Below are 17,124 nucleotides of genomic sequence, written 5' to 3' on the forward strand. Positions count from 1 at the left end.
CCAGAAAGGTCTCCAACTCCCTAGGACAGCGGACAGGCTGGGGGGAGGGGCACGAGTACTGAAGTTCTTCACCAGAGGATACTGTCAGAGAGCCCAAGGCGGAGATGGTCCCTATGCCCCATGTTTCCATGGAAACATAGGAGGAGTGATGACAGCCAGCACAGCCACACCATCTGCTCGAGACCTGGTGAATGATGAAAAAAATACAGAAAGAAAGGCACCTCGAATCCTAGGTTAGAACCACTCAGAGATACCTGTGGAGAGAGAGGGAAAGGCCTGAAGACACAAGAACTCCTGGGTGGATCTAAAATCTACGCTGTCCTGGAGCTCAACATATTAGCATGTAATTTGCAAGGAGAAAGCCTAGAGGGTTTATCCTGCAATCCCTGGATACAGTTACAAACACCCAAGAAGCCTCTGGAAGGAGAAGCAGTTGGAGTCATGCGTCTGCAGCTTTGCTGGAACAGGAGAGAATGGTGTCCTTAGGGACAAAGCTGGAGGAGATGCTGCAGGGGCTGAGGCAGCTTGATGATGCTATCACCTTCCAGCAGTACCACCTGCAGAGCCAGCTTTTGGCCAGACATATTTTTCTAGGGGAATGGTGGGATTATAAAGAGAGAAAAAAATCCCACTTGGTTACAAAACGACCTCTGAGTTGCAGCTGAGTCTTCAGAATAAGGCATGAATTAAAGCCATGCAAGGCTTCCCTTCTGTCAAATCATATCTGAAGGGAGATCTTAGATGCCATAGGTTTGCTTCTGGATTTATTTAGGAGGCTTCCAGCACTAGGTTGGCAGAATGTGCGTAGGGCCCCAGACTGAGCAGGATTCATTTGTTAGTCCCTTTCTTTGGTACATTTAGTCTACACCAACCAACCAACCAACCTGACCGGGGAAGCCAAGCAGCTCCTCTCATTTAGCAGCTTCCCCCAGCAGCCCTCCCCTTAGCTAGGTGGTTTGATTCAGCTCCCAGGGGTGTTGCTTGCATCCATGTGGGGAGAAAAGACCCTCAGGTCACAAGCACTATAGGATGAGCAAAAGCTAAGGCAGCTTCATAGAAAACATCACTCTAAAATTTTTATTTTTAGGGAGTCTCTTTCTCTTTTACATAAAAAACTTCCCTTTTTGTTCTGACATTCTAATCCCCAAAAGTCCAAACCCTTTTTTTGCTTTGTAGTAAGGAGTTAAAATTTTGACAACTAGATTAAGTGCTCGTTTTGGTTTGCATACCCAGAGGCTGGAGGATAATAGGAACATCTTCATAAACCAGATAAATAATAAAGATCTCCCATAAAGGCTCTCACTAACTGTTCTACATTTTACTTGTAAAAACTATTTTGGATTTATCTCCATGACAGCTTAGTAAAAAACAGGATCTGCAATTATTATTTGGGTTTCCTCAAAAGCCCTCATTCTCCAAGACACTATTACATGAAAACATAACACCGGAAATAATCAATCCAACTATCCCCATGTTAGAGGCCCCAAACAGAAAATCATGGCTATTCCTAAAGAAACATTTTTAAATACCCGCCTTGCAATTGCTTTAGGTGCACACACTCTCATATATTAACACAAGGCACCAGAGTTTAAATTCAAATGTAAATCTGCCCGTTACTACATGGCTTTTTGGGAGAGGCCTTTCATGAGTAAACCCCTTAACCAGCTCTATACCATCCCAGGACCTTCCCTCTCTCCTTTTCTGGGATCATCTATTTATTTTCAGCCTCCATGGTGAGGGCAAATCTGTGTCTGAGCTCCAAGCCCAGCATGGGACTCGCAGTAAACACGGTTATGTTTGTCGTTCAGCGGCCCTCCTTTGTATAAACAGATGTGGTGGGAAGGGAAGGAAAGCCAGATCCCGGTGAGGGCCGGGAGGTCTCCTTTCTGAAGACGCTTCCCAGCTGCAGCCAGGAGCACGGGAACAGGACACATTTCTTGTTCAGGCCTCAGAACTTGCAGTTCTTCCAGACAGGGGCTGTTCCTGCTCCCTCCTCCACCCTCCACCCTCCACCCCCAGCCTTTGTTCCTGGGAATGCTGTCTCAATGTCTCGATCTCACTTTCGCCAAAGCAAACATTTCCAACAAGGCGTATGCTAAGGGGATATTAGAAAGACAGATTTTCTTTTTCTTTTTTTTTTTTCGTTTTTTCCAAATACACTGTGCATTGGGATTTGGGCAGCCAGCCCTTCACACCTGTAATTTTTCTATATTCATATTCTCTTATGTTTTTTCCTAACCTTCTTGCTACCTTCAGCTAATGAGAGGGGTTTTTGAGGGCTGAGAGTTATCAGCTTGTAAAATAACAATTCCATTTTCTCAGACTATGTTGATGCCAACTCTGCCTTAATTTAGCGTTTTACATTTTGCACATTAGTTATGGATGCTAATGAAGAAAGGATTGATTCAGAGCTGGGGGAAGAAGGGAGCCAGGCTGAGCATTCTGAAATCCGATCTCAAATAGGAAAGAAGTCTCATTGGCCTTTTGGTCTTCTACCTGTGTCCTGAATTGAGTTTGTTAATCCTCACTCGGAGGTGGGTGAGGTGAGAGGATGACTCTTCGGCTTGACGCTGGAGGGATCCCGTCACTTGCACCCAGGGCTTACATTTCTGGCAGCCCCAGTCAGCGGTTCTTGCCCAGAAAAACGAACAAAGGGGAGAGTGCTGGAAGGGACTCTCTTTTGGCGGGGAGTGCGAGGTTTGGTTCGCGTGGTGAGGCACAACTGCAGGGCTCTGAGCTGCTCTCTAGGAATTCTGGGGAATCCCTGGTGAGAATCCGGAGCTGTGGCCAAGAGGTCAGGAGAGTCAGGGGGCCTTGGAGGGGCTTCCGGTTCTAGGCCAGCTGTGGAGAAGCAGAGGTAGGGCCATGATGGAGACATGCGCTTCTCAGCATGTCTAAAAAGTAAGCCAGGGGGAAGAGCTGTCTTTACAATGAGGGAGACTATTATTACTCTTTAGGAGCCACGATGATACTCTTATCACCCTTCTAGCTGATCACCTGCCTTTCCAGACCGGAGACGGGCGGCAAGTTTGAAGTCGACACCCGGAGGCCAGTTTGTCCCCCTTCCCCGTAAGAAATAAAAAGAAAGGAGGTTGGTTTCCAGGGCTGGCCAGCTAGAGGGTGGGTGGGACCACCACTGGAGGCCAAACCGCAACGGAGAGCAGGTCCGGGTGGAAGAGGTTTCCTCTGCGCTGCCGCTTTATTTCGCTGAACTTGCGGGCTCCAGAGACCTTAAACGGTTTGTTTGGGGAGCTGCTGCGGGCGGCACAGCTCACTCTCCCCGCGCCTGGGTGGCCGGGGAATTCCCCCGCACCCACCCGGGTCCGCCGCCCGCGGGAGCGCCCAGCAGGGTCAAGTGGATTCTGGGCCGCGGGAGAAGTGCGTGCAGCCGGGGCAAGGCCGGGCGGGGCCGGGCGCCAGCGGGCGGCCGAGGGATGCGGCAGGGCCGGGCACGGCTCCGCATCCCCCCCGCACTCGGCGCCGCCGCCTCGCCGCTCTCTCCCGCTTGCAGGGCCGCCCCGGGCACCCCCGGGCTGCTGAGGGGCGGGCGGGCCGTAAGAGTGGCGAGAGAGGGGCGGCGGGGCGGCGCGGCCTGCGAGCGCCGCGGGACCCCGAGGAGCGGCGCGGGGAGTGCAGGGGCGCGCGGGGCGGGCGCGGCGCGGGGCTCACGGCGCGCGCGCGCCTCGGCCTCGCCCGCGCACACGCGCCTCCCCGAGGAGAAAGAGGCGGGCGGGCGGGCGCAGAGCACCGCGGCGGCGGCGGCGGCGGCGGCGGCTGCAGCGGGCCGGGCCGCCGCGAGGGAGGGGAGGAGGGGCGGGCGCAGGGCCAGGGGCGGGGGGCGGCGGCGGCGGCGCGGCGAGCTCGCCGCTCTCTCGTGAGTGTGCCTGCGCGCAAGCCGGGGAGCGGGTGAGTGCGCCGGCCGCTGCAGCCAGCCCGGCCGGCCCGGAGTCGGGGGCGGGGGGCGTCTGGAGCCCCGACCTGGGGGCGGGCGGCGGGCGGCGGGCGGGCGGCGGCCGCTCTGGCGCGGCTGGGATGCACCTTGAGCGGTGCCTTTCGTTGCAGCGCGCGGGCGGCCCGAGCCTCGGCGGCGGCGGTAGCGGCGGCGGCGGCGCTGACACCTCCCACCATGGACAGCTTCGACTTAGCCCTGCTCCAGGAATGGGACCTCGAGTCACTGTGGTAAGTCCCCGTGCCGGCCGCTTCGGGCGGGCGGGAGCGGCGAGGGGCGGCCGCGGCAGCCCGCGCGTCCTCACCTGGGCCGGGGGCTCCGGGCGGCGGGCCGCCGTGGGGGTGGGGTGAGTCGGGGGCGCCTGCCTCGCCAGCCCTTTCCTGCCTCCCTGGGTGGATGCGTGGCCGCCTGCCCGTCTGTTTCCCCCTCTCCTGTCCCCCTCCCTCGCGGCGGCCCGCCCCAGCCCAGGGGCTGGTGATCTAGGTAGCCAGGGGCAGAGCGCAGCCGTGGGTAGGAAAAGAAGCGATTTGAAGACTGTCACTAATGCCTGGGGATCCACCCGTCGGCCCCCTGCTCCTCTCACTTCCTTTCCCTCCGACTGCGCCCCCTCCCTCCTCCGGCTGGCACCAGCGACCCCCTGGAGTTGGTGCTGCTGCGAAGTGCCCTTAGAGGATGCTCCAGCCTCCCCGCCTGCGCCCGGTCTCGGCTGCATCCTTTCTGTCTCTCCCACCCACTTCCACCGAGATGGAAAAGTGAACACCCAGGGCAGGAAACGAGTGTTTCTCCGTGCCGGTATTCCAGAGGCCTTAGCTCAGGGAGACTCCTTTCCTCGGGGTTCACAATTCCTCTGGGCCCTTTCTTCACACCTCGTCACAGTTGCACTCCTCCTCCCCACCCCACCCGGGCGCCCCAGGTATCCCTTTATGCCACGCTCACAGCTAGCAGCCCGGGGGGCACTCCAGGTTCCGTTTCTCGGGGATCTCACACTGGGGAGCTGCTGTAGGTAAATCGCCGCTGGAAGCAGTTTAATTCCAGTTTCGGGTATCTTAAAAATCCCATTGGCTGCTTTAATATCTGTCTTATTCCTCCTTCTTTCTCTGCACCCCCCCTACCCCCCACTATCTCTTAAATGTTTCCAACCAGCACTATTCAGGTAGTAAAATTACTGCCTGCATATTCCTGGAGGAACTTGTGTTATGTTTAGTATTTACGGGGATGAACATCTGCTGGAACAAGCATATTAACTGCACTGTGTTCTGCCTCTGGTGATCGCTTATTGTAGAGCTGAGCTTTTTTTTTTCCTTTTGCTTTAATTCAGTAAAGAGTTCACATGTGTCTAAAACTGCAAGTGGTGTGCACATGAATATGCAATGTACAATGTTAAAGCTAAACTGCTTTATGATTTATAACTCATATAGATGATATGTGGATCTGTGTGTATTTTCTGTGATTTAGGTTTCCAGTGACTTTTATTTTCCTAAAGACAGGTGTAACAAAATAAACTGGACACAAAGCTAGCACATTATCGAACAGTTTCTTATAAAAGATCCTAGATGAGTAAGTACAGCTTGCTTTGCATAATGTTGGTGCCTATAAAACACACAAGGACGAGCCCTAATGTAATAAAACTTTTACATATTGCGCTAGAAACTTCAAAGAGCCAGGGCAGAAAGAATATGAAACATGTTATGACTCTGTAAAAGTTGCTAATTACTGTGTTGCTGCTCCTGGGGTTATTTCAGCCTTTCATTTACAGATACCTATTATTTTATAGGTTTACATTTAGAAATGTTGGTTTCTGGAGCAAATTCAATAGCTTTCCAGATAGCAACTGTACTTTTAAAATGCTGTTTGCTTTTAAAAGGCAGTTTTTCAGTCAAAGGGAAGAACTTACTCTTTCGGTATATTTTTATGCTGCTTGTCTGCTTGCTGACTCAAAGCGAACCCCCTTATGACTTTTATGAGTAATATTTTGAGATTATCAGCGTAATTTGTAGGGTCTTCCTGCACAGAGCCTGAGCTCTGTTTCCTTTTGCATCCTTAGTTCCCAGCTGAATTACCCTGGAGCAGTGTCACAGAATAAATATCTGTTGAATTGACTTGAAATTTACATTAGCAGTACATTTATTACTTTTAAAAAAGCAAAAACTTACAAAAAGTTGATGTATGTGCAATCACATTTTAATGAGTGCATCGAGTTTTGGCTTATGAAGGCATGTAGACTTTCTTGATCACAATATAGTAGGACAGTTTGGCTTGACCGGGAGGGTTTCTAGTTTTGCAGATGTGGAATTACATTTTACAAAGCTTATATGTTTCAGATAAGTTAAAGAAAAACCAAACTTGAGTATGCATTTCTAATATGTTTAGACATTTTCTCACAGATGAATTTTTGGATGCCATGTTCTCAGTTTTATGGTTTACATAAATTTTTAAGTTTATGGTTACTTTGAAGCTTATAGATGGTTCAAAATAACTAATATTTGACAACTTTCTGTGTGTCCAGTATTTTCATATCCATTGTTTTCTTATTTGAGTCTCTTGATCCTGGAAAGGGTAAGTGGTAGTAGTTCCATTTTATAGATGAAGAAATAGAAGCTTTGAACTGTTAAATGACTTTACTGAGGTCATAAAACAGATGACAGCAGACTTTTTAAAACTAACATTTGCTGAACACTTATTATTTGTCAGACACTGTTCTGGGTACATTACATGTTTTAGCTCATTTAATTATAAAGCAAGTAATGTTATTAGTTCCATTTTACAGATAGGAAAATTGAAGATGGGGAGATAGGGTAACCTGCCCAGAGTCACACATCTAAAAATGGGGCAGCCATATTTCAACCAGAAATTAGCTTCAAAGCCCAATGATCTGACTTCAAATCCAGTCAGACAATTGCCATTTTCTAGAGTACTTCAAATGTCTCTCAGTTTATAAGGACAGCTCTGAAATTAATTACAAAACAAAACCTCGATGGGCTGGAAGTTAAGGTCCTGCTAAAATACCAAAGAGAGAGTTAGAGCCCTAAATGGTATTAAAATTAAAAATTTGAAAATAAAATACCATAGTTAGGAAAGTATACCTGTTAATTATGAATTATTGTAGTAGAGCAATGTATATTTTAAAGACCATTGAAAGCTTCTTCCTTTGATTCATCATAGAAAAACTTTTTTGAAGGGGGAAGGAGGAAGTACAGATTAATGGCAAAAGAGAATCTTATTTTAATCCCTAAGAACTTCTTCTGATTGATGGACATCATTTTCCAATTGAACAAGTTGGAATTTATTGGTTGTGACTGTGGCTTTGAATCTGAGCTAGTTTATTCTTGCAGTCACAGAAAATGTCCTCAAATGACTGTATAGAAAATATAAAGGGAAAAACTCAGTTCTGTTGAATATAATCAATAGACACAATCAATTGATAATTCAAGAACTACCTCCTTTGCCTTCTTGCACGCTCTTCCTCCCGCTCAGAAACATCCATACTTATTCTTCAGGATGGGTTTTTTGAGCCTGAATTATCCAGATGGCTGTTTCAACTTTTTCAGCCATACCTTAAAGTTGAAAAAGGATAGCCCTAATTTCCACCTCTAATTCCACTTCCAATTTCTGGTTTGAAGCAAGACTGGAGAACTTGGAAAAAGGTGAAGGTGTTCCTTCAGCACCCGACACTGTAGCTTTGTTCTGTAGAGTCTTGAAGAGTTGGGCATTCCGTGAGTTTACAGGGGCAGATATGCAGAGGCTCAAGGCTGCCCCCTCCACTCCCTGGTCTTCCTTCTGTGGTCCACCAGCTTTTGATTAGGTGCTAGACATATAAGCCGTTCCTCAGGGCCTTTAAAATAATGACCATCCCTTTTAACAGGCTAACTGTTGCTTTCATTTAATTCATTTAACAAATACTTACTGATCATCTCTTAAGTAGAAGACCTTGTGCTGGTTGCTGTGGGGGAATGCAAGGATGAGTAAGGCGTAGGTTGTACATATTAGTGTTATTGTCTAGTGAGGAAATTAAGACAAGAACACACATGAAAAAGGAAGTTTTCAACACTGGTGATTCAGAAAAGATACCATATTTGGGACTTGGGTGGAGGATGGAAGGAGGAAAAATTGAGTTAAAAAAGGCTTCCGTGAAATAGGTGGCCTTTGAACTAAGTCTTAGAAGACAGATGGTGTGGGTGGGGGTATTGAGAATACATGGAGGCATCTTGGGCAAAGAAAACTTGAACAAGGGCTTTCATGGTGTCTCTGAAAGATCCTTTTATGCATCATGGTGGAATTACCTATACTGCCTGTTTTAAAGATGCAGAACTTTGTAGTCATGAGGTAGTTTCAGTGAATGAGAAAAGTTTTCCAAAATGAATTTGTATTTCATCCTCCTTAAATGTTAACACATTTTAATCATTGGAGAGAAAGTCTGTCAACATACAATAGTATAATATTCTGATCTTCCCTACCACTCAACCCATTCCTCCATAGCTTCATATAAGTCAGAATCCACACACTTTTGTTCAGATAGGCATTATTCTTTATATTCCTTTAAGTTGGAGCCTTTGAAGTTATAATACATGGATCATTTCATACTCATCAACCTGTTCAATTCAATAAGCATTCACAGAATATTAGACAGAGGAGAGGTACCATCAGGGCAGTGACTTTCAAATGCTTCAGACCAGGACCCCCAGTAACAAATACACATTTAACACTGCCACCCACCACCTGTTGCACATGCATACATGTAAGTGAAACAAGAGCATCATGAAATAACGCTTATTACTATGTGTGATACACTTGGATATTTCCTGTCTTCTTTCTTTTTCTTTTTTCTTTTTTTTTTTTTTTTTAGTTTCCCATTCATAGGCTGAAACCTGCAGTTTAGGAAACCCTGCTGTACAGGATGCAAAGGAGAGTGTGTTTTTTGGGAACTTAATAGGAGAATAAGCCATACCCATAAATACCTGCAATCCAAGGCTGACACTGCCGGCTTGAGAGGGCATGGGCACATCTTGTTGAAAGTAAGATATTCATGATGGGGTGGCATTTGAAATGGGTCCTGGAGTAGAATTTCAGGAGGAAATGGAAAGGAGGAAAACCACGTGGTGGGAAGACTGTGAATAGAAACATGGAGGGAATAAAGTGTGGATCTTGTTTGGTGAAGGTAGGCTAACACAGGCAGGGAGGGACGCAGAGGCACTAGCAGTTTAGTCTCCCTAAGGATGCTGCCCAGTAGTGCCCACTGATGCTTTTGCTTGTCTTCAAATCAACCGCCAGGGGACATGCGCAGGCCAGTGGGCGGCTTCCTCCAGGCCTTTTTAGACTTCCCTTCATAGTGCCAGAAAATGCTACAGATCTCTGATCTTGACCTTCAGGTGCCTTTACCCTTTCCTCCAGCTGCAGTAAAGCAAACATTTTAAGGCCTATTCCTATCCTTTTGGTCAGTCCTTATGGGTTAAAGCAGAGCACAAAGGGCAGAAGGAGAGTGCACCTGTCTGAGCCCCAGGTGTCCTGGAGCTGATTGGTAGACAGCAGCCCTGCAGAGCGCGTGTACTCACACTGGCCAAAGGTCACCATGTAGTTGACTGTGTGGCTCTCATTGGCCCTCAGCGTGTGCCTGGAGGGGCTTCGGCAGGTACGAGGAGGCAAAGGCTTCTCAGAGGAGTGGCTTCCAGGGCTAGGGCTGTGGGCAGCAGTGGGGAAGGGGCTGCTCGTCAGCCTGGAGGAGGCAGGGGGCCTCGATGGGAAGCAGTGGAGTGTTGCATCCACTGTGGAGGAGCTCAGCCCTTGTGTGGGGCGTGTTTTGGAGAAAGCTGGGTGGAGAGACTGGTTAGTTCAGGGTGCTGAGAACTTGGGGACTCCAGCTGGGCTGGGGCCCCAGAGGATACCAGGGAGGAGGAACCCAGGGAGGGTGCACCTTAATTTGCGGATGGGTTTTTAACCAAATGTCTCTTGATGATGATGAAGATGAGTATTGTGTGTGGGGAAATGATTTCTTCCTGTGTTCCAGATTCTCTTTTGTGAAAATGTAGGAGGGTTTTAAAATGCTAAGAATCTATTTTGGGAGAATGTCCTCGTTAACCACAATGGGTCTAATCAATGACACTTGAGCAACTTGAACGAAGGCCTTTGGGTTAATACAGATTAAAGTAATAGGCAAATTAAGAAAAAAGAAAACCAGCCAGGTGTGGTGGCTCACGCCTGTAATCCCAGCACTTTGGGAGGCTGAGGCGGGTGGATCACGAGGTCAGGAGATCAAGACCATCCTGACTAACACGGTGAAACCCTGTCTCTACTAAAAATACAAAAAATTAGCCGGGCGAGGTGGTGGGCGCCTGTAGTCCCAGCTACGTGGGAGGCTGAGGCAGGAGAATGGCGTGAACCCCGGGGGGCGGGGCCTGCAGTGAGCCGAGATCGCGCCACTGCACTCCAGCCTGGGCGACAGGCGAGACTCTGTCTCAAAAAAAAAAAAAGAAAACCTCTCAATATGGAATGCAAGATGTTGTGTGTAAGTGGAATTTTTAACCTGGAATAGATTTGCCTGTTTGATTTTTTATTTTAATTTTTGGGAGTAAAGCCTTGGTGGCAAAATCAAGGCCCCATAAAAGATGATTTTAATATCATTTAATGGTAACATAATTTTTCTGTTGTTGTTTTATTTCAAAGTGAAATCCATAAAACTTATTTTCAATGTTGGCTGTTCCCTTCTGTCTTGGAATTTAATTGAGGTTTCTGAATTCAGCTGGCTCCAACCTTGCTTTCTGTTTGGCCCTGGGCAGCTCATGACTTTTCTCATTTCCTATTCTGAGTCTTGGTTTAATCACTTATAAAATGACAGCACTTAGACTGGCCTACCTCATAAGGTTGTGATGTTAAGTAATAAAAGTGTCAATTGCTCTGAATGCCAAATGTAGCTCTTCCATACCCTTTGCTTTCTTAAAAATGTCTCTTTTTCATAAACAAGAATACAGAAAGGCCGCATGAGGTCAGATTCAGCAGTCCATGCGGTGCAGCGTTCTGTCCCTGGCAACAGGACCCTGGGACGGTTTTGAGTAGAGGTTGGTAGCTTTTCTTAGTCGTGCATCATAGTCCAGCAGACAAATACGCTCTTACTTACGGTCGTACTACTCACATATGTAGATCTATTAACCATTACATAATCTTTTATGTTTCACTGAGAATGTATTGCATTACCAACCATTACATCGAATGACTTCATTTGGCACTGTGGGTCTCATTAAATTATGTCAGGCTAATCATAATTTAGTTTCACCAGAAACAAAATACACAGTGTTTATATCAGAGTAAGAGGACACCACCCAATCCAAGGAAACTACCACCCGGGATATGATAGGGGCTTCAAGTGTTTGAAGGCATTTAGCTGGGAAGTGGGAATAGAGTTGTTCTGGGTTGCTCAAGGGCACGAGTAAGATCAGTGGGTGTGAGAGCATTTAACAGTGATGTGATGTGGGCTGTCTCAAAGGGTAACAATTACCTGACTTTGTAGAAAGACATTCCTGGGTAGGCAGAGCAGCAGCAATAGGCTATCTCCGAGATTCCTTCCAGCTTCAAAATTCTATGATCATTCCCCTCACAGGGTAGCAGGAATCAAATAGTGCAGAAGTCATTAATTGTATTCACTTGTGTATTTTCCCTCTGCAATTTCCCCACTCACCTGTGGAGAAAGGCATAGAGGGTACTTAAACTTCTTCACATAATTTCTTCCCAGGAGGCTCATTGTTAGCGGAGGTAAACAAAAATGACTGTAATTTGGAGACCACTTTAACATAGCAACTCCATTTAGGGAGTTATGTGCTTAACTTGATACTGGAAATAATTTTATTTTTCTTTTTATATGGGCAGGAAATTAGTTTTCAAAAATCCCCTAGAGGACCATGATGTGAGTCTGTTGGTCTTAAATTTTTCTTGTCATATGTGTACTGTTTACCTGCATTACAAAGTGACAGAACAGAATTTCAGTCAGTGTTCATTGACATGTTAATTAGTTACCTGGCACTTTAGATAGAAAGAGGCTTTACTGTAGTGGATCACTACCAGTTTTGGGAAATAATCCATTTTTGTTTTACAATTTCAAAATATATTTGTTTTCACATAGAATGCTTCTAGAAGAAGAAAAGACCTAGGGTGTAGAAAATAGTTTTGAGAGCATAGGTCAGTATGCTTAGCTCTCACTCGGGGAATGCTTCTCAAACTTCCATGTGCATCCAAATATTCTAGAAGCCTTGTTAAAATACACATTCTAATTTAATAGAACCAGGAGTCCACATTTCTAACTGGCTCCCAAGTAATAGTTTTGGTCTACAGACCAAACTTTGACTTGTAAGGACTAAATGGACAAAAATTTCCTTTGAAAAGAAGCCCTTTCAAAATTTGCATTTTCTTCTCCCTGTTTTGGGGACACCTTTGTGTAATAACAGTACAATTCCGTAAAGCTTGACTGTTACATTTAGATGCAGTATTTATTTTATTTTTGTGAGTCTTTCTAATACAATTCTGATGAGTGAGGGGGTGGTTAATTGTATTCTAGTGGAGATATGGTGGGAAGTAAACATAAAAACCTAAGTAAACACAATTTGTAATAAATAGGCTAATCACTTTTTATAGCCTCTCAGTTCTAATCATTCCTTCAAAGCCCGGGACCTTCTGTTGTATCAGGCTCGAATGCTGAGAGTAACTGGATGGTCTTACAGACACTTTTGGATTTGTGGAGAATCTCACAGTAACCCCTGTAGATGACCAGGATTAGACCAAATGTCCCCATTCTCTCCTAGCCATTCTCTCTTTGGGAGGGTTGGGGTGGGGGGGATAGCAGTGTTGGGGGTGGGGTCAGCTCTTTGCAGAATTATTGCACTACCCGGTGGCCATAGCTGCAAATTGCAACTTTCCTAGTGTCCTACGAGAAATCACAACTCAATACTCTACATGGAACCAATAGTAGGTTTCAGATACTTCAGTTGGGGACCTCGCATCCCCGCTCAGCTAATCATCTTCTCTCTGCGCCATTACTGGAGTACCCTGAGTCCATTAGGTGGCCAAACTTAGCTGCAGTTTCCATGTGTAATTTCCAGTTCTATTTCATTAGAATGTTTGCTTATAGGATGGATGATGCAAGGAAATATGGCACAATTGACTTTGCGTGTTCTGTGATACTGACAGGAAGTTTATTGACTTTATCTTTCTAAGGAGGGTGTGTGCGTGCACACAAGTACATGAGTGCACATACACACATTTTCATTCTCTGAAGTAGACATCGAAGACCGCTACTGACAAGAGAAACCCAGATTGGATTTAAACAAGGGGGGGTATTTCAGATTTGGAAAAAAAGGTGAATTTTCACGAATAGTAGGGCAAATTTAAATCTTGCAGTCTTGAGACACGTGAACTGGTGGACGAAGTTCTTGCAATAGTGTTTAGCATCATTTGGGGCCATAGTTGGTATTTATACTCCTGGTAGCCGTGATACTGCCTTAATACGTCATAGTCCATTATGTGATCTGACTAATTGTGTTTAACCATTGCTTGTAATATGCAACATTACTTTCCACTGTTCTAACTCTTCCTTCAGATTGTGGGGGAGGAGAGAGGAAAACAGTTGCCCTCAAGCCTGAAGGTAGGTCAGGCCTATAGTAAGATACGCAGGTATTTGATTATTACTTCAGTACTAGTGTCATCAGATTAATACATTTTCTTTTACATTTAAGAAAATACAGTTTACTGACAATAAATAATACAAATAACAGGTGATTCAGACAACCCCCCCCCCACCCAAAAAAAAGACTGTCAGACTCAGAGGTTTACTCCGTTGGGTCCCAAGAAGCAATATTCAGGAGTTCCTTAAGAACAGGAAAAGCTACTGATGATGGTCAGGTAGGTTCTGACCTTTAGATGCATTGGCTTTTGCCCTGGGATCCTACCTTGGTTGAGAAGATAGGTTGCCCACATGGCCCACTTGCTACTTGTCCCACCAATCATATTCCATGGCAGGGAGGCTTCTGGTGTCCTTTCTCAGAACTGCTAAGGTAGAAACTGCAGTTGGAGGCCGAAGACTTTATCTCAGGCTGTGAAGTAGGTATCTTCACTGGCCATAGACTCTGTAGTTTACTAAAATAGAAGCTCAGAGCATCCTGGGAAAAAGCAGGTAGACTTTCCTTGCCAGGCCTTCTCAGTGTCCTAAGGATTCAAATGTTTACATCCTTCCACTTTCTGAAACATCTTGCCAGTCCCCTCTTCTGTTAAGGAGTGCAAGGGTCCCCAGCCCCCAGGCTGTGGATCAGTATTGGTCCAGGGCCTGTGAGGAACTGGGCTGCACAGCGGGAGGTGAGTGGACGGTGAGCAAGAGAAGCTTCATCTGTATTTACAGCTGCTCCCCATTGCTCCCATTACTGCCTGATCTCTGCCTCCTGTCAGATTAGCACTGGCATTAGATTCTCACAGAAGCATGAAACCTATTGTGAACCGAGCATGTGTGGGATCTAGGTTTCCCCTTTTGAGAATCTAATGCCTGATGATCTGTAACTGTCTCCCATCACCCCTAGATGGGACTCTCTAGTTGCAGGAAAACAAACTCAGGGCTCCCACTGATTCTACATTATGGTGAGTTGTATAATTATTTTATTGTAGATTACAATGTAATAATAGAAATAAAGCCTACAATAAATGTAATGCACTTGAACCATCCTAAAACCATCCCTCCACCCCTGGTCCATGTAAAAAAAGTCTTCTACAAAACTGGTCCCTGCTGCCAAAGAGGTTGAGGACCACTGCTGCTGTGGGAGTAGAAATGAGGATTCACTTGAAAGGAGGATACAGCTCTAGCAACCCTTTGAGCAAAATATATGAGCTGTCTGTCATCTCGAGGAAATAGATGGCAACATCAGAAATGGGAAGACCACACTACTCCAACTCACATCTATGTCTATGTGCAGTAGTCCCTCTGTTTTGATGGATAATCAAATGGTCTCACGTTTTTACCACGGTGTACCACCTGTGGCCGTAGCTGTATGACTGTCTAGTATGAAGTCTGGACTCAGGTTACAGTGATGTGGATAAAGTCCGTTCTGCCTGAGCACCAGTGATCATCAGGTGCGGTGGGATATTGTAGAGCCCAGGACAGAGTTTGACTTGGAGCCTGCTGAGTTTTTCACAGAAGCATGTCTATGTGCAGGAGAGGGCAGCTCAGTGGGTACCACCAGGACTCTCTTGTGTTCCTTTCATTGAAGGTAGTTCCTTCCCCAGAACGTGGCATAGCTGCTTTTGAGAACCAATCCTTGTAAGTGACTTCCTTTAATTTTTTTCAATAAGTGGAGTTTAATCTTTTAATATGAACAGAACACCTGAGAAAATTCTTTGGAGTCTGGAAGGAAGTAGGGTATATTGGTTTCTAACAGTTAGGTAAATAATTAGTTACATAAATTGATTTCTTTTCCTTACTTTTATTCCTCAGCAGGACAAAAGTAATATTTTAGACCAGGCATGGTGGTACAGGCTGATCATGCCTGTAATCCCAGCATTTTGGGAGGCCGAGGAAGGAGGATGGCTTGAGCCTAGGAGTTTGAGACCAGCCTGGGCAACATAGGGAGACCCCATCTCTACAGAAATATTAGCTGGCCATCGTGGTGCATGCCTGTGGTTCCAGCTACTTGGGAGGCTGATGTGGGAGGATTGCTTGAGCCTGGAAGGTCAAGGCTGCAATGAGCCATGATTGCACCAATGCACTCCAGTCCGGGTGGCAGAGAGAGACCTTGTCTCAGAAAGAAAAAAAGGTAATGTTTTAGAGCCCTAAAATATATAATAATGTAACGCAATCTGTCTACAGTATAGAGGGCTTGAAGCTGCTCTTTGTAACTTTCTTCCTCTGGATTTCTAGGTTTCTGGATTGAGATGAGCATCCTTTTATTGAGCCAGACACAGAAGTGAAGAGACCACATTTCTAGCCCTTGATATGTTTATATTTTAGCCTGGTAATAAGAACAGATTATTTCATTAGTCTAAGTAGACTTTTTACCTGCCCAAAATCCTGTGGAGTAGATACAGGGGTACCCTACCCAGCATGGTATTTTAGGGACGATTTCCTAGAGAAAGTGACACCTGATTGCAGTCTTAAAGGAAGGATAAGAGTTAGCCAGGCTGGGAGAAGGGTGGGGATATGGCAGGTACGATAATGTAAGGAAAGGCAAAGAGGTGAAAATTAGCAAGTTGTGAACAGTAGTAGTGACCAGTGCAGGTCAGTTTCAGGTCCCTGGCATTCAGGTCCGGAATGGCAAGATGGGAGATTGGGCAGCGGAGCTGGGAGCAGCTCTCGGAGGGCCTTGCATGGCTTTCTAAGGAGCTCAAACATTTTCCAGTAGGTGATGGCCTGCCTGAGGGCTTTAAGCAGGGGAGCAAAATGGTCACATTTGCATTTTATTATTATTTCTAGAAGGCACTGTACATGGATGAGTCTGGTGGCTGTGAGAGGCCATGTCTGAAGGTCAGGTGGTCAGTGAGGAGTGAGGGCTGACTAGCCTGGGCCGGTGAGATTGGAGAGGAGGAGAGGGAGTAGAGAGCTGATGGGGGCATGACACAGGCAGTATTCACTCATTTTCTGGGTAGAAGGGGATGAGGGTGCTTTGAGGCTATATAGCTTGTGTGATGAGGTAGGGAAAGTAGGAGGAAGAGTAAGCTGAGTGGGGAAAGAGGAACCCTTTGGATTTAAATGTATTGCATTTAAATGCCCGTGGACCATGAAGATAAAATTGCCTCTAGGAAGTTTACTAAAGATCCTGACATTTAGGGAAAAGATCAGGATGGAAATAAGTGGGCATTATCAGCATACAGGTGCTGGTGAAAGCCTTGAGATGGGACAAGATTGTCTAGGGTGGAGGAGGAGAGAATGAGAAGTAGGCTGCAGGCACCACGGTGTAGTGGGAGGGAAAGCAGCTGGTGAAGAGGGTTGAAAAGGAAAGATCAGCCAGGGTGAGGCCATGAGCCAGTGGGGTCTGTGGCCAGCTGCTTTTTGGAGTTGGCAGTGGGGGTGAAAGAACGGATGGGGGGTGGGAGGGCGGCTATGTGTGTTCCCACTCTTGAGGGGAAAGATGGGCAAACTGATGGAGGAAGGCCTCAGAGGAGATGTGGGCAGGCCAGGCCCAGAATCAGAGGAAGAACGCGAGGGTGGAATTTGTGTA

General features: G+C 46.3%; 1 protein-coding gene across 4 annotated transcripts in view; it reads left to right on the forward strand.

Annotated features, from left to right (window-relative positions):
• Window positions 1-3,818: 3,818 nt before the first annotated feature.
• The window catches only part of AFF3 (AF4/FMR2 family member 3), a 564,533-nt gene continuing 551,227 nt past the window's right edge, over window positions 3,819-17,124 (forward strand). For all 4 annotated transcript variants that reach the window (XM_030827298.1, XM_030827300.1, XM_030827299.1 and 1 more), the window contains exons 1-2: window positions 3,819-3,906; window positions 4,063-4,179. In XM_030827298.1, the coding sequence (XP_030683158.1) occupies window positions 4,127-4,179 (53 nt within the window). In that variant the 5' untranslated portion in view covers window positions 3,819-3,906; window positions 4,063-4,126. The remainder of the gene's footprint in view (window positions 3,907-4,062; window positions 4,180-17,124) is intronic.

This window comes from Nomascus leucogenys, chromosome 14, assembly GCF_006542625.1.
Source record: "Nomascus leucogenys isolate Asia chromosome 14, Asia_NLE_v1, whole genome shotgun sequence".
NCBI lineage: Eukaryota > Metazoa > Chordata > Mammalia > Primates > Hylobatidae > Nomascus > Nomascus leucogenys.